Source organism: Agelaius tricolor, unplaced genomic scaffold (assembly GCF_023055355.1).
Source record: "Agelaius tricolor isolate 1412-34295 unplaced genomic scaffold, bAgeTri1.0.p SCAF_18, whole genome shotgun sequence".
NCBI lineage: Eukaryota > Metazoa > Chordata > Aves > Passeriformes > Icteridae > Agelaius > Agelaius tricolor.
In genome coordinates, this window is record NW_027269278.1 from 13,410,782 (window position 1) to 13,434,514 (window position 23,733).

The 23,733-nt window shown below is 44.0% G+C and overlaps 2 protein-coding genes across 7 annotated transcripts; one reads left to right on the forward strand and one right to left on the reverse strand.

Moving 5' to 3' along the window:
- Positions 1–1,889: 1,889 nt before the first annotated feature.
- Positions 1,890–12,335, reverse strand: FAM114A2 (family with sequence similarity 114 member A2). Of its 2 annotated transcripts, XM_071443409.1 has the most exons (14): positions 12,218–12,335; positions 10,960–11,165; positions 10,650–10,746; positions 10,113–10,208; positions 9,709–9,821; positions 8,615–8,749; positions 8,291–8,449; positions 7,818–7,941; positions 6,775–6,854; positions 6,025–6,153; positions 5,669–5,808; positions 4,878–4,950; positions 4,281–4,334; positions 1,890–3,553 (listed from the first exon to the last, which is right to left on the reverse strand). In XM_071443409.1, exons 2-14 carry the CDS (start codon positions 11,161–11,163, stop codon positions 3,455–3,457), a joined length of 1,503 nt encoding a protein of 500 aa, XP_071299510.1. In that variant the 5' UTR covers positions 11,164–11,165; positions 12,218–12,335; the 3' UTR covers positions 1,890–3,454. The 2 variants fall into 2 exon arrangements, with proteins under 2 accessions (XP_071299510.1, XP_071299509.1); XM_071443408.1 differs by lacking the exon at positions 12,218–12,335 and having other exon boundaries at positions 10,960–11,175.
- MFAP3 (microfibril associated protein 3) lies at positions 12,278–22,609 on the forward strand. 5 transcript variants are annotated; one of them, XM_071443415.1, is made up of 4 exons: positions 12,324–12,400; positions 13,532–13,593; positions 16,857–17,317; positions 18,678–22,609. In XM_071443415.1, the coding sequence occupies exons 3-4, from the start codon at positions 17,038–17,040 to the stop codon at positions 19,421–19,423; spliced, it is 1,026 nt and encodes a 341-aa protein (XP_071299516.1). In that variant the 5' UTR covers positions 12,324–12,400; positions 13,532–13,593; positions 16,857–17,037; the 3' UTR covers positions 19,424–22,609. The 5 variants fall into 5 exon arrangements, with proteins under 5 accessions (XP_071299513.1, XP_071299511.1, XP_071299516.1 ...); XM_071443414.1 differs by having other exon boundaries at positions 12,335–12,436; XM_071443413.1 differs by having other exon boundaries at positions 12,339–12,436; positions 13,532–13,627.
- The last annotated feature ends 1,124 nt before the right edge of the window (positions 22,610–23,733 follow it).

Consider the following 23,733-nt stretch of genomic DNA (forward strand, 5'->3'; position numbering starts at 1 on the left):
TCAGTAGCTCTGGTCTCTTACAGAGAGGCTTCACTCACACCCAAATCACTCAGGGAGCTCCTGTGCCAGCACTTGCTCTTGGGATAAGCACTGGCATCAATCCCAGCATGGCACAGCTGCCAGGGAATTTGAGACGATGGAGGTGGGCACATGGAGCACCCTGAAAACAGATCCAGGGAGCTGGGATCTGTTTGGTGTTGGGACCAGCACAGGCATCCGACCCACACCTCTGAGCAGCTCCTGCCGCCTCAGGAGGATCCTCCCCACAAATACCCAACTCAAACTTATTTTTAACTGATGACCACATCGCCCACTCCCTGCCAGCCCCAGCTGGGCTCTCAGTCTCTGATGTCCCCACCATCCTCCAGTGAGAACAGCCCAGGGGACAGCCCTGCCATTGCTCTCTGGGCACGGGGACACAAAGTGACACCCAGGCACCAGCATGTCCCTGCAGCAGGACAGCAGAGTGGCAGCCAGGGACACTCCTGAGCCCCAGGCTCTGGTCTCACCCTGCAGTGGGCACAGAGCTGCTCTTGAAGGAGGGAAAGCAGCCTGCTAGCCAGCACCCAAAGCACCAGTGCATGGTAACCTCAAGGTGCTGCCACAGGAGGCTCCCAGAAAACATGGACTAGCACAGAACAGGCCACTTCTGTCCTCTGTGCCAAGGAGCCCTGGACTACAGAACACCCATCTCTGCTTAGGTCACAGGATCACAGACCACTCTTTATTTTGGATTCAATGAACACACCTGAGAAGGAAATGCCAGAGCCCTCCTCCTCCTCCTCCTGCCACGAGAGCACCCCTATTCCTGCCTCTGAGTCAGACCCTTTAATTTGTGCTGTGGGTGACCTGGGACAGGTGTCCCTTTAGTCAGGGCCACCAGTGGCAGCACAGCTGCTGCTTCTTCCAAACCAGGACAACTGCTCATCCTGCTACTGACCATGTGTGCTTTAATAATGGAAATGGAGTCCCTGGGAAGGTGGCTGGCAAGGCCTGGGAGCACATCCCAATGCCTACTGGGAAGCCCAAGCCTTTTTTGTGTTTTAAACCTTTCCACAGCAGCTGCCAGGAAGCAGCTTTTACAGCTGCAACTAACAGAATCAGTCCCAAGGAAAGAAAACAGTTGTGGAAGGCTTTTTTTTCCCCCTCCAAGTCACTGCCAGCATCTTAGCTGACTCTTATCTATTCTCAGCCACCTCTCACCTCCCCAGACACTACCAGAAGTGTTCAAATTACTGTCAGCTCTCATTAGGTTCACACAGATGGCAAGGCCAAGCAGACAGTTGGATGGAAGACCTCCAGACAGTTGGATCCTAAATTCTGATGAATGCTTTGGGTAGAAAGATTTCAGCAACAGTGGAACTGTTTTTGTTGTCTGTCTATTGCAGTCCTTGCACTGGCACACAAATAAAGCTGGTGCACGTTTGATTATTGGCTGCTATAACAAAATCCAGGTGGCACATGACTGAAGGAATTACTGTCTGCATGTTAAAAAAAAATCACCTCATTTCCTTTAATTATTAAACTACTCTACACTAAAGCACTGCAGGTCAGTAGAATTTATCTGCAAAAAAGCAGCTGCTGCTTCATAAAACTCCATTACCTTAATTTCTTCTCTTCTGACATTCCTGTACATTTTGGCTTTTTGGCAGGAGCAAAGCTGCCTTTTTGCACTGACATGGGAACTGGGAGCTCATCTGTGGGAGCTCTCACTCCCAGCCTGGGTTCAGAGCACTGTTTCCTGCCATGAGAAAAATCCCAGCTGTCCTGGCCCCAGAGCTGCACCCAGCTCTGCCCCAAAAAACACAATCAGGGCTGAGAAAAAAACCCCACAGTTCTTTTATTTCATTTGTGCCCACTGCTACCTTGATAGCTTTTAACTGAAACAGTTATCAAAACAAATCCTTTATTTAATAATGCTATCAACCAAAAGAAGAAAAAAATACAGATTTTATTGTAGTGCAGATTTTTTTACCCCAGACACCCTCCTTTCAAGTCCAGTTTTAAGATGCCAGAAAAAGCTTTCCCTTTTGAGATCTGATCAGTCTAACCATGACTAAGGCAGGGGTTTTTCCATATATATATGTATATATATATATATATATATATAAAATCAGAACATTAGCCAAAAGGTATTCTAATACAAAAAAAAACCCCACTTCTCTACTGCACAACCAGAGCAGAGGAATGTTCTAAGGGTTCAGTATAGCAGAGATGTGCCAGACCTGCTAAAACCCAGAGGATTTTCAAAAGGGGATTTGAGCATCATTGTTACCAATGAGCAAGTGCAGAGGCAGGTGTGACACTCAGTCACCTCTGATTAGCTATTATGGACTTCTTGAAATTCCATTTTAGCTGTGCATTTCTGCTCTTGTGATTCCAACAGAGGCTGCTGCCTCCCCATGGGCAAGCTCAAAAGATAAAGGAACAAAGCAGGGAACTTGCACAGCACAAAGAAACAGATACCATATGTGGAGCAGCTTCTGAGGCAAATTAGGACTCCTACTAACAGAACCAAATTGCTGCCTCTCTCCCTACTTTAATAAATACCTTCCAAGAAGGAGCATTGCACTATAGTGTTTTTCCACAGAAAGAGAAGACAAGCAGTATGTGAGTCTGTGAACAGTCTGTGGCTGACATGTCAAGCTGCACTGAAAAACAGGAATCCTCCTGCTGAATTCTCTCATTAAAGTGCCCAAACATGGATCAATCCCTTTTAGTCAGTTCTCATTTATTGCTATAAAGCCAAGAACCTGCATTCCCAGGGCCAGATCAGCATTTTCCCAGCTCGTGCTGAAGCAAGCAAAGCATGAGAGAATGAGAAACAGCCCCAGCCCCCTGATGAGAGCCCCTGTCCCACATCCCTGAGTCAGTACAGGCATCTTTGGGAAGCTGAGCTTCTCTCCAGCAACAGCTTGATCAGGAATTCTCTCTGCTTGCTCTATTCTGCCCAGTCTAGAAACTGCAAGGTTCATAATGACAAAAATTTGCCTCTTCTTGCACCTCCTATCTAATATTCACTTCAACAGGAATGCAGAGCTATCAGGAACCCAATTATGTCTGACTTAAAAATCACACCACGATTTTAGCTAACTAACTAGCCAGCTGCTACTCTTCTCTTCAGCACTGGAGAAGCTCTCTGGACTGTGAACACAAAGAGCTTGTTAACACATACAGCAGAGAGATTTCAGTGAAAAGACACAGACAGTCCATGAAACAGAGAAGCAATCTGCACTTTAAGTCTGTCACGTTGTCCACCAGCCTGGACTATGCTAATCACATCTCTCAGTGTGCTGTAAGAGCTGTCATTGCCAGACTGCACTTAATCACCATTCTTGCAGCAGCAGTGAGCAGAGTTCATCTTTTTCCCTTTAACAAGAGCCATTACATCATTCTCCAGCATGGAAACTACGAACTGGGAAGGTCAAAAAGTTCTTAATTAGAAGGATTTTTATTACTGTGATAGTTCCGTTCTAGCCTCAATAAGAGAAATCTGCAGCACAGGCAGCAGGAGTTGGAAGGCATCTTGGATATAGGAAGCACTGTTTGAAGCCTGTGAAAAAGAAATCAAAATACACACATGAATAGCCATGCTACCAATCAGCTTTACTCACCACATACTCATTTCAAACAGCATTGATTATTGCACAGAAAAAACTGAAGCCTAGTGCTTGCTGGATTTTAAAGGCTTCATTCTAGAAATCAATTTTATGTCAAGTTTTTGAGGGGCTTTATGCCAGTAGGCAAAAAAAAAGCAAATGGCTTAAAGACTGCCAAACAAGATCAGTTCCAATCCAAATGCAGGATACTGTTCTCAGTAAGAGAAGAAAAGAGTTTATTTCTAAGGGAAGCACAGCATGCTGTGGCAGGAAGGAAGAACACATGAACATGAAACACCCCCTTCCTACCACACCTCAGAGCTCTGAAAGCTTGAGAACCAATTTAACAGTAAGGAAGTGTTAGGACTCTTGTATGCTAATTTCTGAACTTGTCTAAGATTTGACTTTGGACATTTAAATTCTAAAAATCCAGACTGCTGAATTGAATATGTGTCTCCTGACCCATCATAACTGTGAGCTGACACTCACTCCTCACTAAGTAACTCATCTTTTGTGCAAATCTAGAGACATTTATCAAAACTTTCAAGTTATTAGACAGGTAAGCACAATTTTAGACCATGGGTTAGAGAACTTGGCATGCATAAGGATCCTAAAGTAGGAAGAACCAGCACATCTATTTCTAAAGTATTAGCTTAAAGTTTTAACGTTAGCATAACTGACCTCCAAAAACACTCCAGTGATTAAGGGATTAAGCACATCTGCTTTCTCTTTGACCTGCAGAGATCAGACATATATTATCCTGATTGAAAATTTGATCACATTTCTTCAAGCAAGATAAAGCTAAACCCTCAGTAAGTTTAAAACCACCACTGCTCCCTTACCTAGAGGAAAGCTAAGCCACAAGCTTAGCAGCTTTGTAGCATGCAAATAAGAACAAAGAAATTTGCATGTGCCCAGCACAGGTCAGGTATGAATACACATCACATCTTCAAATGAACTGAGGACAAGTGGGGAATACAGAGATGATGACACATCTTCAGGGACACCTGAGTGCTTTGAAAAATCCACAACAGGCTCACATTTCATTTGCCTCTGTCTCCTTAGCACTGTGAGCATCAATTCCTACCCCCACTCTGTGCCAGGCTCTCAAAAGCTCAGATGCCACAGTTTGAGGAACTCTGGCCTAAAAGATCAGTTTACAAGTTAAAAACTGCATATGTAAACATGCAAAAACCAAAAAGCAGTTCCTGGCAAAGATCCCAAGGCTGTTATCAAATAAACACATCTCATTCCTAAGAAGTGTGGTGTAACTCTTACCCCTGCAGTTGTTAAGCATGTCGTGAACTCTTTAGAGAAAGCTGACAGTTCTTTACACAGCATGATAGTCAATCTGAGGAAGAAGACAGGGAAAACAATGAGGTAAACACAGTCCTCAAGATTAGGTTTCTTTCAGCTCTAAAACATAAATGCCCTATTTCTATGCTTACCAAGTTAAATTAAACCAAAATTTATACAAATGGTGTATGAAGATTGAGAAGTTTCCCAAATAAAATAGAGAGGGAAAAGATGGGGAAATAAATAATTAAAGCAGAAGATCTTAAAGAGCACTCAGAGGACACACAGCCATTCCAGAAGGAACAGTACTAACTTGCCTTTTTTTACAGGCAAGTGTCATTTTCTGAATTAGAAAGTACTGCACATTTCAGACACATGCCAAGTGTCTCCTGTGCAGTAATTTTGCCATCTCATGTACCAAGCATACTAAATGATTAACAAAGAGGAAATCAGGAGTCACTTTGTGCACTTGTTTTTTCATGTTTTAAATCTCTGCCTACTGACTAGCATAAGCTTAATGCAAATATTCTTCTAGGCTACAGAAAGCTTCCAAGTAGAGTTTCCTCTTTCTTATCAAGAAATGTCTTTAAGCTGGAAAGAGACAGCTCAGGTCTGTTGGAAGACAATGATGCCACCATCACAAATTCGCCCAATTCCCAAATTTAAACACCTATGCAGAATTTAAGAGCCCTGCATTGCATGGATTTCCAAAGAATTATCAGACAGTTTAATCAGTAATTCTATGCTATCTATTTACTAAGAGATGCACTCACTGTGACAGGGACTTGGCTCTGTCTGTGGCTGTCACCTCCTGTTTCTGACCATAGAGAAACAAAGCTGCAGTTTTGTGAAACATTTCAATGGAACAGGCTGTCAGTTCTGCCAGGCTTCTTATGGCAAATGCATGAATATCCTGCAAGAGTGACAAAAATTCTGCATACTATACATAAAAACTAGCAGCTTTTATTATTTAAAACAAGTCAATCACACAACATACCATCACTGCCCTTTCAGCCCTCAGAACCCACACAGAAATAGAAACACATAAACCCTGTGAGTCACAACTGTAACTGAGCAGCCAGATAAACACTCTGCAGGCAGATATTCTTTTCCTTGATTACCCAGTTACCTCTACTGACTCCTTAGCGTCCTGGTCACCATCTCTGGATTCTACTTCTTGGTTTTCTTCATTTTCTTTTTCCTCTTTAGGAAGACTGCTGTTGAATCGTGCTATCCACTCATGAGCAGATGTCCTCACCTGGAGCAAGATGTGCCATAATATTTAATGACTGGAATGAAGCCCCCCTGCACACCACAAGACAATGGAGTGAGTATTGGCCCTCTCCATAGGAAAGAAGCAGCTACAACTCCTTTTGAGCCTCTGAGAAGAACCAGGACAAATCATCCCAGTGCCTTCAGGATTTTGCAGAAGTTTGGCTGCACTGATGCAGTTGAGGGCATTTGTTTCTCTAGCACCAGGGGCTGGAGTTTACCAACAAGACCAAACTATCAGAGGTGCTTTAAAACCATGTCTGCAGAATGCTGCTGCCACTTGGTGGATCTGAAGGGTAGTGAAATGACGGCAAAAAAGATGAAACTTCCTCACACCAGCTCCTGAAGACAGTAAAATGAGATGAGGTGCTTTGCACCAAGAGCAGGCCTTCAGTTCATGACTGTAGGGTTTTTCACCATGGTGGCTGAAGGCTCACATGATTCTGCCCCATAAAGTTAAAGGCCCATCTCCTTCACCTACCATTGCCAAAAGATCTAAAATATGGCTTGTTTCCATGCATTTGATATTTTCACAAGCAAAGCAGGTGAAGAGAAGCCATTCCTGTGAGGAAACCCTCCAGCTTTTAGAATATGGAAAATAACTCACCGTGATCACTTTGTCTGGCGTGGAGGAGATGTGCAATTCTGAAAACAACTCTGTTACTTCTTTTGTGAACTCTTCATCCCCTAAAGGACAGGAAAGGTTAAAGAATCCACACAAAGGACAGATTTAGGAATAAGCAGCACTTCAATGCACAGCTAGTTCTGCACAAGTCTGTCAACTGTTTCCTTAATTTCTCTGTGAATCATCACCTCAGGCAAGAATGCATCAAACTCAGTCTTTTCAAATACAATTTCTAAGGTAAGTTCTGCAAAGGTGGAGACATCAGTGCCTGAAGGTTAGTTCCTGCTTTCTCAATTCTGGCTTTGTAGCTAAGGTAACTCCTTTTCTTTATTTTTTATTTTCTTTCAGGCAGCCTTTTATAACACACTAACTTGCACATCACCTTAGAGAGTCTGAAATATCACTTAGAGCCTATGGTTCTCCTATTATATATGGCATAGCAGATGTGAGATCCATTATGTGCAAATATAAAAGATACATTAAATGTTGAATGATAGCAAGTGCAGGTGTGTAAGCCCTCCCTGATGAGCATTTAAGTAAAAGCAATGCAAGAAATTTACATTTAAATCCATGTAATTGTCAAGAATCAGGGCTCTTGTGTGCGAAGGTACCTCTGAATCTTTTGCTCTGTCTGGCTAACTCTCATTTAAAAAACAAATAAAAAGGCTTTTGCTCTCCCACATCTTGCACAACTCTGTTCACAATTTTCCCCTCCTGGTCAAGAAAATCCACTTTCTCTCTGAATTAGCATCTTGGCTCAGGGTCAGTTGTATGAACTGCCCATGAGTCAAACAACTCTAACCCTGCTCTGGCAAGAAATCATTCCTGCTACAGAATTACTTGCACAGCTTCTCAGAGGTGAAGGGTGTTGCTACCTGTCATGCCCTTGGACAGAGATGGCTTTAGGATTAAACATCCAGCTAAAGAATAATTTAAATTTGGCATCATGCCCATTGCCACTGATCAGGGCTGGCTGGTTCTGCACTAGGACCAGCTTCTCTTCTCAGAACCTGGGGCTTTCTTACCCTTCTTTTCTTCCTCTTCTTCTTCAAAGAATTCAGGCAAAGAAAATGCTTCTTTGAGTTGTTCCATTTCCTCCTTCAGTGTGTCCAACTTCTCTCCAGAGAGGGCATTCAGAACTGCTTTCACCTGGTTAAGGGCAGCACAGCCAAAGACAGAATCAATAAATCCATCCAACAGGATGGAAAATACAGGCCAAGGTAGCAAAGCAGCAGGTGTGAGGAGAGTAACTTGTGAGAAGTTGGAGGAACTGAACTGCAGGAACTGAGGCTGGGAATGGCTTTAGGAGCTGAGGACAGGACAAACTGCTCCCAAGGTAAACACCAGATCCTAATGCAAGGATCAAAGTAAAGTTCTGTAATCATTCTACTGGAAGTTCTGAGCACTTGATTTTACATGTATATACATATATTTCTAATCTTTTTTTCCCCTGCTCAGCTGAACTCAAAATAGAAAGCAAAATGCTCAAGGCCATTACCTTTGATTCACTCTCTCTGGAAAGCATCTCTAAGGCCTCCAGATGCGAAAGACCCTGAAACTCATCAAACAGTAACCCATAATGGGCTTTCTTCTCAGTAGCCATGGTAACCTCGGTAGCTGTCTGCTGCTCTTCTTTCTCCTTTGCTTCTCTTAAGACCTGAAAAAGAAAAGCAGAGGCCTCGTGACAGTGCCAGGAGATAGAGAATACAGAGGAGAAGGCTTTTGGCTCAATAGCAAAAAATGGTTGCTTAATGATAGGACCACAAAAGAAAGGAGAAAGGAGGAGAGAAACCAATGAGGTGCTGATAGAGAAGTGCTGTACCTGAGATAATGTAGAGGTTCTGTTTATGAGGCCCTTTGTTTTTTTGAATCCAGGGTCACCCTCCGCTATTACATCCATTGTCTTTTTGCCGATGAATTCCAAGGCATCCAGACCTCCACTAATAACACTTTTACCCTAGGAAACAGATTTGGATAAAGACAGCACATAAAACTCAGAGAAAATTACCCAATGGAAGAAATTGAATTGGGAGGGTTTTATCAGCAATCTTACACTGTGCACTCACATAAAAGCCAAATTGGTCCTTGTCACCCTAAATTCAACCCTAATCATCACAAAGAGAGCAGCAGGACACGGAAAGAGCCACAACACATTATCACCCAACAGCTTATTACAGCACCCAGACAGCTGCAGCAATCTGATGGGAAATACATTTTTTTAGTTTGTGAACAAGCTGGGTCTCAGCACATTACAGAATTCAGTTCTCATCCTTCCAATGAGAAAACACCAGACCTGTGGATTTTGACTGCTAACTTTTGTTTAAGCCTTAAAAGCGAAAAACAGAAGCCAGCTTTCCATCTGCAGCTCTTTCAGATTCCCAGGCAAATTGACAAGACAGCAGATCACAAAAGCAGTTTCTAAGGGTAATGGCTTCCTTTGAAGTGCATTTCTCCTGGTCACAGGAGCAAGCTGATTTCCAAGCAAACTGCGCTAGTTTCACATAGGTTTTTTGAAGAGGAGAATGAATTTCATCTCTAGTTCTGTGGAAATCAGTGGAAATACTCCAGGAATGAGTCTGACCCTGCATTTAGCTGACTACTCCAAAGGAAAGGCAGAGATGACAGAGTACAGAGGTGACATGCACAGAAATGCATGCTCTGCACAATACACCATTAGGATTTTTTTGTTATGTGTCAACATTCAATACAGAACTATCAAAATTCATAACATCTTTCACATGAGGTGCCAGTTAGAAACAAGGCCCAAGATAATGGTTTTCTGAAGATTGGAAGAGTTTATCACCATGCATCCCACAAATGTCAAAATTAAGTTTCTTCTTACGATGTTTCAGATCAAAGGCCAAAACCCCAAAGCTCCCTTAAACCCATTTTCTCCTGCATTCCCAACTCACTCACTGTGCTTTGGACAGCAGTAGAGATGGTTGATAAAACTTCAAGAGCCCCAGCAATAGGGAAGGAGCTGCCATCATCAGCTGCATCAGCGTTGCTGGCAGCAGGATTCTCACTTCCTGCATTAGAAGGCAGAAAATTAACTTCCTGACTTCCAAAGAAAAAAGATCCTGTCAGCCACAGAGTGGAGAAAATCAACAGACACCAAATATCAGCTAGGAGCAAGCCTACAATTCAGATTATGTTCCTCCCTAATTTTCACAGCTAGCAGAACTAAGCAAGAGAGTATAATTTAAATGATTTTATTATCAGTCTTAAGGTGCAAGGTGCAGAGTAAGGTGATGTTATTTTGGGGCTCATTATGTTGTGAAAAACATTGCAGGGTTGTTCTTCTGCAGTACAAAACTGACCTCTTGCACCATCTTTAGACTCTGACGAGATTTCACTAGGACTGGGGATCCCAAGGGTTGTTTCTGCTTTTTCTATGACATTTGAAATACCTTGACCTAGAGAAGACAGAAATCAGAACAGAAACAGGATTAGAGCTGCATATTCTTTTTTATTATTCTGGATTCCTTCTGTTCAAAACAGTTTAACCAGCATAAAAACCTCCTTCTATCCACCTCACCTACCAATGTAATGAACCAAGGTTTCATCTTAGCTTTTAAATAAAGTTGTAAATACTGGCAGAATACTGGTTTAAAATACCAAGTGAAAATTACACAAACGCCTTAAAAACCTGAAAGTAATTCTGGCTGTGCATATCTCCTTAATCTCACTGTACCTTTTGGTACAAGCTTTTCCCATTACTTGAACAATTCTCTTGACGTTTTTCCAATAATGGCTGCTATAACTGAAATCCTCTTCTCCAGAAACAAGTTCTAAAGCACCAGCTTGAGACACAAAACATGATTAAAATATTTATCAAATACCAGAAAGAGCCTTACCTACAGTAGCTACGGTAGCAGATGCAGTTGACAGAAGAGATTTCCCCCAGCTTCCCCAGTAGCCCCACCCTGTCTGAACTGCAGGAGGATCTGAGACCTTTAATGAAGAAAAACAGAAGACTGATGCAGGCACTATGGTGAGGAAAGGAACACAAGCAGACTGTGACTTGTGACTTTTGTGCAGCTTTTTCATTTCAGAGAACAGCAATGTGAATTTTCAGAAAGGAGTGGGGCTTATGCTCAGAGTTCTCCTGTGCTCAAAGCCATGAAATGTGAAGTCCCATCTTTCTGAGCAAGCACAGGAACTCACCTTGATGGTTTCACCTGCAGGCTTTTCTGTGGCAGCAGGCTGGCTTGGGGGCTTGGGTTCAGGTCTTTTTCGAGTCACAGGCACAGTCTCTTGCTGTCTCCCTTCACTGCTCTCAGAGCAGCCAAGTTCCTCTGTCTTCTGTTCATTTTCAGCTTTGTAAGAGGTTTCATCTTTCAGATTTTCACCCCCGTCTTCCTCAGACATGACTACAAACATCCACAGAAAGCAAAGCAAATAAAATAATCCCTCCCTCGCACTTTGACATTAGTTCAAGAGCATCACGTTGGTGTTTTAAATAATTAAACACAACAGTGTTGCCACATGTACCCACATGTGTGTACACCAAATTACGTCTGACTCAAAAATAGCATACTTGGAAGTTTAAAGTCCCACAGGGACACGTGGCTTTATCTAACTGACACACCCTCTCCATAGCAAAATAAACCAGTTTGCTAACTCTAAAAAACAAATGAAGGTACAAAAGGGACTCAGATAATTAAATAAATACATGTCCCACCAAAATAAAAGTGAAAACTCCCATTGCTTGGGATGGCTGGGATGGCTTGAGGCGTGTAGGAGATAAATGGGGACAGCGGTCAGAGAGCTGAGCAGGCAGGGAGGCAGCGGCTGGGTCACTCCGGTACCTGGGCATGAGCACGAACACCCCCAGGAGCTGCGCTGAGCTCCAGCCGCCCCAGCAGCCGCCCCAGCAGCCGCCCCAGCCCCGCGGAGCGGGGTCGGGGAGCCGGGAGCGGGGCCCCAGTGTCACCTGTCCGGGCTCCTCTGGCAGCACCTGCGGTTCAAGGGCCTTGCAGGGCCAGGCAGCGACAAGCCGAGACCCCCCGGGCTCACAGCGGGGTGACACTGCTGTGTCCCCTGCTCACTGATGCAATCGGGGCAGCTGCCCCCGCCACGGGGCTGCGATGGCCTCAAACAAAGCGACAGCTCCGGGTCACCCCATCTGCCGGGACCCCCGGGTCACCCCCGGCACCCTCCTCACCCCACAGCCCTGGAGGCCTCCCTGTGCCTCCGCTTCCCCGGGAGACCCCCATAGTCCCATCACTGCCACACGGGGCTGTTCCATATGGCACCGCGCGATCCCTGTGCCTCCCCGTGGGGCTCCTGCCGCACAAGGAGCCCGCCAGGTGCCCGCACCACCCCGCCGTGGCCCCGCCTGCCCCGCAGCGGTCCCCAACGCCCGTTTCCCCGCGGGGCTCGCTGTGCCCCGCAGAGCCCCGGACCCGGTGCCGTCCCTCACCGTCGGCGGTCGGCGCGGCCCCCGCGGCTCCGGGCGGACCGAGAGCAGCGAGGCCGGCGCAGAGCGGCCCCGGCGCTGCCCCGGAAGCGGCCTCGGCTCGGGGAAGCGCGTCCGGGCGGCGGGGCCGGCGGCGGCGGCGGAGCTGTGGGGACGGGCCAGGCCGGGCCGGGCAGCCTCGTCCCGGTGAGAGCGGCGGTACCGCCAGGTTCACCGGGCAAGGTCGGGGTCGGAGGGCAGCGACGGAGGGGGAGGCTGCGGAGCCATGTCCCGCCTCGCTGTTTCGGCGTGGAAATTGGGGCAGTAGGGGCAGGTTTGGAGGGCAGCGAAGGCGGCGGAGGGCCTCGAGGGGAAGCCACAGGAGGAGCGGCTGAGGTCACTTCGTCTGGTCAGGCCGGAGAACGGGAGACCGAGGGCAGAGCTCATCGGGGTCTGCAGCTCCTCCCGAGGGGCAGCGGAGGGACAGCTCGGATCCCTGCTCTGTGTGACAGTGACAGCACCCAGGGAACGGCCGGAGCTGTGTCAGGGGAGGTTTAGGTTGGGTATCAGGGAAAGGTTCTTCCCCCAGAGCGTGCTGGGCGCTGCCCGGGCTCCCCAAGGCATGGGCAGGGCCCGAGGCTGCCCGAGCTCCAGGGGCGTTTGGACAGCGCTGCCCGGCACGGGCTGGGACTGTTGGGGTGTCCTGAGCAGGGCCAGGAGTTGCACTGGATGATCCTTGTGGTTTTCTTCCAGCTCAGAGTATTCTGTTTGTGTTTCTGGCGTGATGTCATGCCCCAGTGACACCAGCCCGCGTGATGTCACCCCCGTGTCCCGGTGCCCTCGGCTGCAGTGCGGTCATGTCGCATGTCCTGTGTCCCACTGCCACCACCAGCTGGCACCAGGGCTTTTCCACGAGTGAACTGGGGCTGTGAGGACAGGGTGGTGTTAAGTGAAACTTTGTGCCTGGTCGTTTTTAGCTGACAGGACAAAAAAACCTATTTTGGCGCACAGCTAATGCTGTGTCCTGGCAAGTTAGCCTGTGACAGACAGCCAAGGGATAAGCACAGCAAAACACCGTGTCCTGTCAGGCAGCCAAAGGATGTGCACGGGAAAACAACAAATCCCATCAGGCAGCAGTGAGGCTGGCCCTGGGGTGCTGTGGGTTTGCCCCTTAGGTTGGTTTTTGGGCCGTGGTGCTGCCATTCCCCTGCAGCAACAGGCTCTTGTCAGCACGGCTCTTGTCAACACCGTGCTGGCTGTGTTCATCAACTTCCCAAGAGTTCCTGTCTGCAGGGCTCTGCCAAATGCGTCTCCCTGATGCATCTCTCTCTTTGACAGAGGGTCAGAGGGGGCTTGCAAATGGTATTTCTGCAAGACATCAGCAGCCTGTGCTCTGTCAGGTGTGTCTCGGTTTATTGCCTCACGTTACTCCAGGTATGAAGTGATGTTATAAGCAGTGGATGTAAAACCATATAACTTGCAACCTCTTGGGCCCCAATTTTGCAGTGCCATATAAATGTGTGTAATTTTAAGTACTATCAGTGCTTCCACTGACCTCGGTGGGACTACTTAGAGTGCTCTAAGTTAGACACAAATACACTTCTTCAGGGTAGGAGCCAAGGATGACTCATACGAGCACATGCATCACAGATTTTTATCTTTCCACTGCTATTTGTTGTTACAACTTATGGTTTAATAAAGGTTAAATGTGTTGAGTTCAGCTTCAGGTTCAGTTGTAAAATAGCCATTTTCTATTCTGGCACATTTCATCTTGATTGAGCTTAACACTTTGTTGAAGAATTGTGATGTTGGCACTGATCACGCTTTATCCTTTTTGGGTCCTTTAGCAGCTGTTTTGCATAAGTGCAGTGCATGAAGAATACGGATTTTGCAAATCATTTTATTGTTCCCAGCACTCGGTAGTGAGAGATCATTGTCTGCTTAGCAATAATGGCTTTTCCAAAAGACAAACAATTTCTAATAAATCAGACCTCGAAGAATTTAATAGTAAAATTAAATGACCCATCACCAATGGTTTATGCATTATGCAGGCTCAGTGCAAGGATAGTGGAGAGCATATGCAATTACTGAAGATAATTATTCTTATGAGGGAAAATGTTGCTGAGTATTTCTTGTGTTAAATAAATGAGTGAGATTCCTAATGTCATTTAGGAACAGACGTCAGAGACGCTTGGAAACCTTAACAATTCAAATCTAATAATTTAAAATTACAATTGCACAGGCAAAGTACAAGAGGCACTGGGATTATTCTCTAATAAATCTAAAGTATCAGTTGGGTTGTTATTGTTTTAGAAGACTGGAAGTTATAATGTGCCCATGGTTCAAGGGTGAAGATGAGGGTTTGTGTTTGCTGCAGATCTGTGGTCTGTTTTAATTGCATCAGGACTGTGAGGGCAAGTCTGATGCATGCAAAAGTGCATTTTTAGCTGAAGGCAGCTGGGTCATAGGGTGATGTTGTCAGTGGTCCACAAACCACTCCAGTCCACAGCCTGTCCGTGTGGGGTTGTGTAAGGTTGCCAAAACAAGCAGGTCAGTGTCAGCAGCCTTTTGCAGGCTCTGAAACACTCTGAAAATACCAGAGGTCTAAAAATGGAAGGTTAAAACCACTCCTTCAAACAGAAGAATAGTTGCTGATCAACAGCAGCCTTAGTATTTTTTTTTTCAGACCTGTGCTGTTGCTGTGGATGTGATGCTCTTCTTCAGAGGCAGCAGGACTCAGTAATGCTTTCCCTAAAGTGTAGCTGGTGAAAAACAGGAATAAAAGAGGCCTTGGTAGTGGTTTTAACTGTTTAGCTGTGGGAAAGTCGCTCCTCCAGCACAATGGTATAATTGAGTTCTCTGCACTAGTCTCATCTTAAATGAAAGGACAAGAGGCATGATAGAAAACAGAGTGGGGCCAATGATTTAAAAAAAAAAAAAAAAGGCAGATGAAGGGATTGCTGTTTACAGAGAAACAAGTAGGGAGCCTGTTTTCCAGTTTCTCTTGCAGGATTCAGTGGGTGAGTTGGTTAGTCAAGCTTGAAGGAGAGTTGGACACAGCTGTCTTCTTTGCCTCCTTTGTTAAACTGGCTTTGGCAATAGCCACAACAGAAATGGAAATGGGTCAGATAACACATTTCTCATCAGAGATGTCAACACATTTCTCATTTCCAGATGTCAAGTCTGGAATCTGGTTTGACCTTCGACAAATTCACTCTCACTGAAAAAATTCCCAGTATGGATAGCATCAGCAGAATTCCCCCTTTTGAATATGCTTAGTTTGTCTCTTATGAAAGACAATTGCTAGAAATCACCTGGTTTTCTGCATGTTACATTATTTTTCAGAAGTGCTTTAGATAGTGTTGACTGGTAATTCTAGAAGGATGAAAAGTGTCTGCATTATTTATTAAGTAAATGGGTCTCTTTGTGTTGTGATATTTATGAAATTCCCTTCCACTAACATCTGTTATTTGTAGAAGAAAAGATGATAAATTGGAAGTCACACAGTCAATGACATGAAGTGAGATATTTTTTAGGATAATATTTGAGCTTGTGGCTTCTGTACTTCATAAATGTTTTTTTGAGGCTCTGGATCTGTCTGGATGGAGTCATAACTTCAGGGAACACATATTGGATTAGAAATTTTCTTGAATCAGGCTTCCAGGAAAATTGATTACAGATTGTCTTTTATCAGTGTCATCTCATTTTGTTACAAGTTGGTTTTATTCTGGCTTGTGTGCAAAACACAGAAAATTTGTTGTATCCTAATGTCTTAAAATATCTTTTGTGCACATTAATTTGAAGAGTATCTGTCCCTAGACAAAACAATTTTTCACATTTCTATGAAGTTTGGGTGGAGAAGACAATGAAGAATATATGACTGCTGAGATGAAGCAGCATAAACTAAAAGATTTTCAACAGGAGCTCATTGTAAAACAAACAAGAAGAACAAGGAGCAGACTTAGAAAATGCAGCAGCAACAAGAGATATTGCAAAAAAGGAAATATGTGTAGACATCAGTGTCCTGCTGTTCAGAAAGGGACTTCCTCTTCTGGCTGTAGATAACAGCCAAGAGACTTTTCCCAAGTAATTAAACCATATTATATAATATTTAGACATCTAATATCAATTGTGCCCCTAAAATCAAGTAAGTAGATGTAAATGCCAAAAATTAGATGTGTGTGTGTGTGCACTTTGGTTTTTCTTTGGGTAGTAAATGAAAGACTGGCTTTAGAAAACCAGGGCTTAAAAGCACTTTGATATTGGTGGAGAGGCAGGCAGAAATTACATCCTCTTTCTTGCTTTTCTTCCTCTATTAAGAAAGCACTTTTTCTCTGGTTACAAATGCAGAACCCACTTTTAAAGATAATTGTGCATTTCGAGTAGTCTGAACAATTTGTTCTTTTTGTAAAACCTTTTTCCCCTTAATGATTATTGTTCCAGAGATTATTTATTTGGTTGGGAAGATGAACATCTAGTGGACTGCAGGTTGTGCTAATGCCTTCTTACCCTCATTTTATCACTGTGTTCTGAGCAAAGCTCTGATTTGGAACCTCTCAGCTGACAGTTTATATTATGATATTTGAAATCTGTTTATTGGAAATTAAATTTGAATACATGGTAGCCTTGTCATTAATAAACTTATTGCCTTTTTTTTTTCCAGTTTTACTTCCAGTTTCCACTTCAAATATTGATGGTCTTGAAAGTGCACTTGGAACCCAGGCATTTTCCATCACAGAACAAATCAAGAGCTCCTCTGCTATCTCAGAGCAATACAGACAGCTTAATATCATATGACCTCATTTCTCCAAATTAAATGAAAGAAGAATTTTCACTCACTTTCCATGAAGCTCAGCTATTGCCTGTTAATTTTGACTGTTAGTGCTGGTCTTTCAGCTGGATTCACAGTGGAAAATGTAGCTTTTAACAGGACAGTTGCTTTTAGGTCTTTCAATGCATCACTTCATGCAGTGTCTCAAGCTTTAATAAGTTCTCCAGCACACCATGATATCATAGCCAAAGAGGGGAGCAGTATTTTAATTGAATGTAAACTGAACATCAGCCAGTATGAACATATCCTTTGGTATAACTCCAGAGGACACCTGCTTGAACAGAAAGATGAAGGTGAGTTTTCCTGCTGTTTTCTATCCATCATTATTCTTCTTTTAAACAGTATTGGAAAACCCTGGGACTTTATTATAATTTTCTCTTCCTATCCTCCTTTTAATACAATTGGAAGACAAGAAGAGAGCAAAACAAAGTCCTTTGCCCTCTGAAATGCTGCATGGGAATTACACCTGAGCACTTCTGCTCCATCCTGCTTTGGTGCCCCACAGAATGATGTTGTTCAAGAGTCATCCCAGTGTTCTATACAGAAGAAATGAGCCTTCATCTTGCCCAATACTAACTGATGAGTTTATCTATTATTGCTCTGATTGAAATGATATTTTTCCAAATGCGTGAGTTAAACACAGTTCTCCACAACTTGCAACCTTTTGAGCTGGCAGTTGGTGCTTTAATTTTGTTACAGGATATGTTTTAAAACATACTTAGTACATTTATTTTTTGGTTTATGCACCAGTGAGACTGTGGAAAGTAACACAAGATGTGTTGGCCAACGATGGAATTCATGCTATTTAACCCTTTTGAACTGAAGGGGAATATATTTTCCTAGCCATTGGCTCTTGTAGTTCTATCCCTGCATGTTTTAATTAAAAAAAATGTTTTAGAGATACATGTGTTTTTCTTTATTAGTATTAATGAAGGTCATTGAACTAATTGATAGGATCTTGTTGGAGGCCATCTTTCTGCCTTAAGTATTCAGTAACCTTTTTGTAGTTATAATGCCATCTGGAGATTAGTTCAAAGTAGAGTAATTAGAAGAATAAGTTATGAAAACAGTTCAAAGCAGAGTAATTAGAAGGAATGAGTTATGAAAACAGTTTTCCCCCTAAGTTATAAATGCACAGCAAATGCTGTATAAAGCTTCTTGTATTGATTTCTCTTTTACTTGGGTTTTGCATGTCAGCACTGCATGCTCAGCAGAATACTGTCTCAAGAAAATTCTGGGTTCTTTTGCCAGCAGAGCCATTTACAGACTGATCTTTTTCATGGGTCGCTTGACTTTTGACTCTAAATGTATGGAAAATTGGACTTTATAGAGGACAGTCTTTTAACACAGGGTGAGAAGCCCTAGTTAAGAATTAGGATCCCTATCAGAAAGAACCAGAAGCACACTGGAAAGTGCAGATGAGAGAAGGAAGTAAAAGTAGTGTAGCAAGCATGCAGAATAATTTACCATTAAGCAGTCTGAGGGGTAAGTGGGTTATGGCTTTCTGTGTCACAGGCATGAAAAGGACATTTCAGTCCTTGGTGTACTTTTATTGTGCGGAGGTGGCTGCTCACTGCCAAGCTTTGACTCCTGATGATGTTTACCCTGAGATTTTTGTTTCACAAGCTCTGTTTATTTCTTGCCCCTCTGCAGATGACCGGTGGAGGATTGCTGATAATTCCCTCAACATCACAAAGGTCAGCTTTGCCGACCGGGGCCGGTACACGTGTGCAGGCATTAATCAGAACGAGACCTTGTACTACACAGTCACCCTGAGGGTTATCTTCACCTCAGGGGACATGAGCATCTACTACATGATCGTGTGCCTTGTTGCCTTTGCCATCACGCTCATTTTGAACATCACCCGCCTGTGCATGATGAGCAGCCACCTCCGCAAGACGGAGAAGGCCATCAACGAGTTCTTCCGCACGGAAGGGGCCGAGAAGCTGCAGAAAGCTTTCGAGATAGCCAAGCGCATCCCCATCATCACGTCCGCCAAAACGCTCGAGCTGGCCAAAGTCACTCAGTTTAAGACCATGGAGTTCGCTCGCTACATCGAAGAGCTCGCCAGGAGCATTCCCCTCCCTCCTCTGATCCTGAACTGCAGGGCCTTCATGGAGGAGATCTTCGAGGCCGTGCGGGTGGACGACCCCGACGAGGTGGGCAGGGAGGAGAAGCCGCCCCCGGGCTGCGGGGCGCCGGCCGCGCTGTTCCCCGGCAGCGCCCCCGTCAAGCGCAGCCATTCCCCGGCCGGCGACTCGGACGACGGCTCCCTGAGCGAGCAGGGCCAGGAGATCGCCGTGCAGGTGTCCATCCACCCCCAGGGCCAGGGCCACGGCATCGACACCGTGTCCCACGGCAGCTGCCACTCTGTGCCTGCTGAGGAGGGCACCTGCTGAGCCACAGCTCGGGCCGTCCAAGGGCTCTGTGAGAAAAGGGTCTGCAGACAAGCTGCCTCATCCCATGTGCACGAGAGTTTTCCAAATTGCGAGGTGCCAGAAGTGGTTTGAAGTGTGTATTTTCTGTCTGTGTTGATTTAACAATTGCAGTCTGCTCAAAAAGGCCGTTTAGAATATTGTGAGGGGGCTTTTCTTTTTCAAGCAGGTTTGCTGTATTTAAAATAGTTACAAAACAGGAATTCTTTGTCCTTTGCTCCTTGGTAGCTTTTGATACTTCAGATCTGTGTGAGAAGTGACCAAGCTGAGCAGTACAACTTGCAATAAGAACTTTTCCTTTGTGAGCTCCTTCTTTATTCACAAAGTTGAGCTGAAATTCCTTTGAGTCAGTGGTGTTGTCCTGATGAATTGAGTTCTGTGCTCTTTTTGAGTTGCCTCTTGGTGTATGTAGCCCATCAGAACCACGGTGAGCTTGAACAAATCTGTTTTGTGTCACATGCTTGTGTTGCTATCAAAATGTACTGTACTTAGAAAAGGATAGTGCCAGGATCTGCTGCTGGATTAAATGAATTGTTGCAGTTTCAAAGCAGCTTAAAGAAACCAGGAGGTCTCGAGTTTTCTGTGCATCTGCAGGAAATTTGTGGGTATTTTAAAAGCTTGTTGTTTAAACGTGGTGCTGATTGCCAAAGCGCCTTACCCTGGTCCTGTCCCACAGAACGCAGCAGTGACAGCACTTCTGGCACTGCCTGGCTTTTCATGATGCTGATTTCACTCACTATAGAAAATCCAAAGTTTTATATTGTATTTGATGTTGTGGTGAGGAAAGGATGACAGTAATCACATCGTGGCAAAACTGAGAAATGAATTCATCATCTACAGACAGGTGTCTCAGGCACATCTTCCTGAACAGCATTAAAATAAAGCAGGTGAAAAGCAGTGACACTGAGTGGCTCTGCTCTGGCTGGTGCTGTCAGAAGGCAGTGGCAGAGGGAGTGGGAGCTGGCTGAGCTCTTTGCCAGCCACTGTTTGCAGGAGGGGAGTGACTCACTGGTAGGGCCCAGCCTCGTGTGCTGCAGAGGTGGCAGAAGGGAGCTGCAGCTGCTGGCATATGTGCACAAGTCCTTCACCAGGGATCTCCCACCTGGCTTCCTCAGCTGTAGAGATCCAGCCTCCAGGAATCAGAGTGAGGACAAGAATCTACTTCCTTCTTCCACTCTTTGGTGCTGGTTTTTTTTTTTCTCCTTAACATTTGTATCACTTAAATAGCATTTTATATCCTGTTGAGATTTAGTAGATGTAAAGCTTGTAAGCACTCCACATATTAATTTCTTACAACTACTGGAAGCATATTGCCATATAATTTTAACAGCTTGGCAACAGGAGTGCCATTTAATTTCACACAACTCTTTTTTCTTTCCTTATTATTACAGAAATGTCAGTTGAACAAGTGATTCTGGAGGGCTGCTCAGGATTCTTAAGAGGATTTGACATTACATTTACATGAGTAGAGGTGGAAAACAAGCAGGCACGGTGGTAATAGCAGGGTGGGGCTGTCTGTGGTAATGCATGCTCAGAAAGAAGGGGCTGAATGAATTATAGTTACCATATCAGAGACAGGGAAATGACAGCATCTATTACCATTTTAAACTCCCTTCTGGGGAAATTCCTGCAGTCAGCCACCAGTTAAACCACCCTAGTTGCCTTTGGCCTGTCAGGTAAGAGTAATGTTAGTCAGGAAGGAAATTGCTAGCCTTTATTACAGCAACATTCCCACCAGCTTGGTGCCATTTCCAAGACTGTAGCAAACTTTGTCTGTTTCAGGAGAATAAACCTGAGTAGATGCCTCAACAGTGACTTCTTTTTTTGCTTCCATAGTTTGATGGCACTTTATGTCCAGGTGAAAATTTTGTATAGTTTTGTGTAACCTGTCTGGCTTCTTTTTTGAGGTTATCAGTGTTAAGATACTCTGTGGATAAATATCTATTTCTCTTAGAACAAGAAAGCTGCTGGCTTCACTTCTGTGCTACAATGGGTTCTGCAGGTTTGTTGCACATGTGTGAGGGGAGATTTGAGAGTTTACAACCCACTGGTTGAAAGAGGTGAAGGCTACAAGAGAAAATTATTTGCTTTAATCTCCTTTGTGCCACAGGCCATCAGAATGTACCTGCACCTGCCTTATTTCCCTATAAACAGCTCTCCTTGCTTCTCTGGAACTGCTGCATAATGTGCAACATATGGATGTGTTACCCCTAAATACACACACCGTGAGAGATGCCACTACAAAATCTAAACTGTTTATTGCTTGCTAAGAAGCAGTTATGATTGACAGATGTCACATCAGAAGTGGCAGCAGAATGACACTGGAGGTGTGTCAGATGAGTGACAGGAGAGCTGTTTCAAGACTGATTTGATCTCTTTTTTGATATTTATTTACACAGCTCCAAGTTCTGACTGAGCAGTCACCTGGTGTCTTCATACATCCTGTTGCTGGTTGAGAGAAAGAGTGACCATGCATAAAGGTCCTCAGAAATGCAGTTGCTGAGTCAATTGCTGGATAGCACAGCTGAGGGTTTTCCTGAATTACTACAGTATTTTGTTCCTTACATGGATTTCATTCCTGGGAAGGAGGTTGTTTTATAAGGATTTCAGTATATCAGGAATACCTTCTGAATGGAGGAACTGATCCTACTCCCACTGAATTCAATTAGAGAGGATTTGGAGCTCTGTGCATTTTACAGGATTTTTATGTATCTGAAAGCAAGGATGAAGGTGATGTTAAATGGTAAAAGTGATATCCAGAGAATGAAATTTGACACCAGTTTCCAAACACTTGTGAACTATTCTTGTTACCCTGAGAGCAGATGCGTGCACTTAATGTCTTTGATGAATCTAATTGAAAATTAACATGGAAAGTGTTTCTCTCTTAACTTTGTAGGATGAGGAGAATCTATAGTGGTTTCCTTGCTTTAAACTAAAGTCTCTGACAATCAGAAGGCTATTCTATCTCTGTGACTTATTTTAAAAAAATATAAAATCTACTTGTTATCCAAGAGTACCTAAAACTAACTTTGTAGTGATTATTTGTATTACCTGGATTGTAATGTAACTGTTTAATGTAACCACATAGGATTTCATACTTTCATAAAAGGAATTGGTAGATTTGCAAAATAAATTGAAAAGAAAAACCTTGTTCTGCTGGAATTTTCTGTTTTACAAGTGAGGAGTGCCTGTCTCTCTAAGGTTATGTAGCAGCTGCATTGAGCTCAGCAGAATGTTGTTAATCAGCCTGACAGAGGTTATTGGGATATTCAGTCATCTGAAGGACCATTCCTGCTAGGACATCTTTGGATCTATTTTTTTTGGTCTCACAGTCTTCAACAGCATCTAATAATTGTTCCCAGCTGCTTATACAAACAGGTACAGCCCTGAAATGGTTTCAGGAAGGCCCTCAAACTTTTACTTCTTTGTTTCACATTGTGTGTGTGACCTTCACCCATGAATCTGTTTTATTTGTTCTTACCTTTTTCACATGCTGGTACTATTCTATATTGTAAGCACCTTTCTTTTTGTAATCCCTCACCCCAAACACCAAAAATCCACCTTGCTGAGAAGCCCTCTGTAGTGCCTTCCATGGGGGTGTGCAAGTGTGAATGGGAGCAGAATTCACCCAGATTGCTTTTAAAGAAGAGTCTCTGGTTGCCAGTCTCTGCACAAGGCAGATAATGGCATTACAGCTGAATATTTGGGGATTTTCCCATGAGAATCAGCTGCCTAAAGGAAGAATTATTGGACCCATACTCCTCAAGCTAGGTCAATACCCAGTCAGCATCTGCTTTCTATCTCCTTGTTGTGAGAGATGCATTAATGATAACAGTTCAGTTTTTTAAAGCTCCTGTAACCTGATCCCTCATGATCCTATCCACAGTGAACAAATTCATCTGCATCTATTTAGAGCACTTTTCCATCTGGTAACAACAGATCATTGAAAAGGGAGCTGCATTAAGGATGATTGTACTTTAATTTTAGGTGCATGCCTTAAAAAATACATTTTTTCCTTAATGTTGCAGCACTTCTGTCAGTGAAGTCTCCAGCTGGAGACACCACAGTGTCGTTCAGCTCAGGCAAGTTACAGCTTTATCGACTTCCCTTCAGCCAGGTCACTTCATGCCAGCTGAGTCTCTTTCCTCTCCTTTTTTAATTGGATAGCAGCTCATTCAGATGTCTCCAAATACTGCCAGCTTTTTTGCATGTGGAAGTGAGAATTATACCATCATTCAAAAAAAAAAAAAATCATTCTGCTAGATGCTGAAATA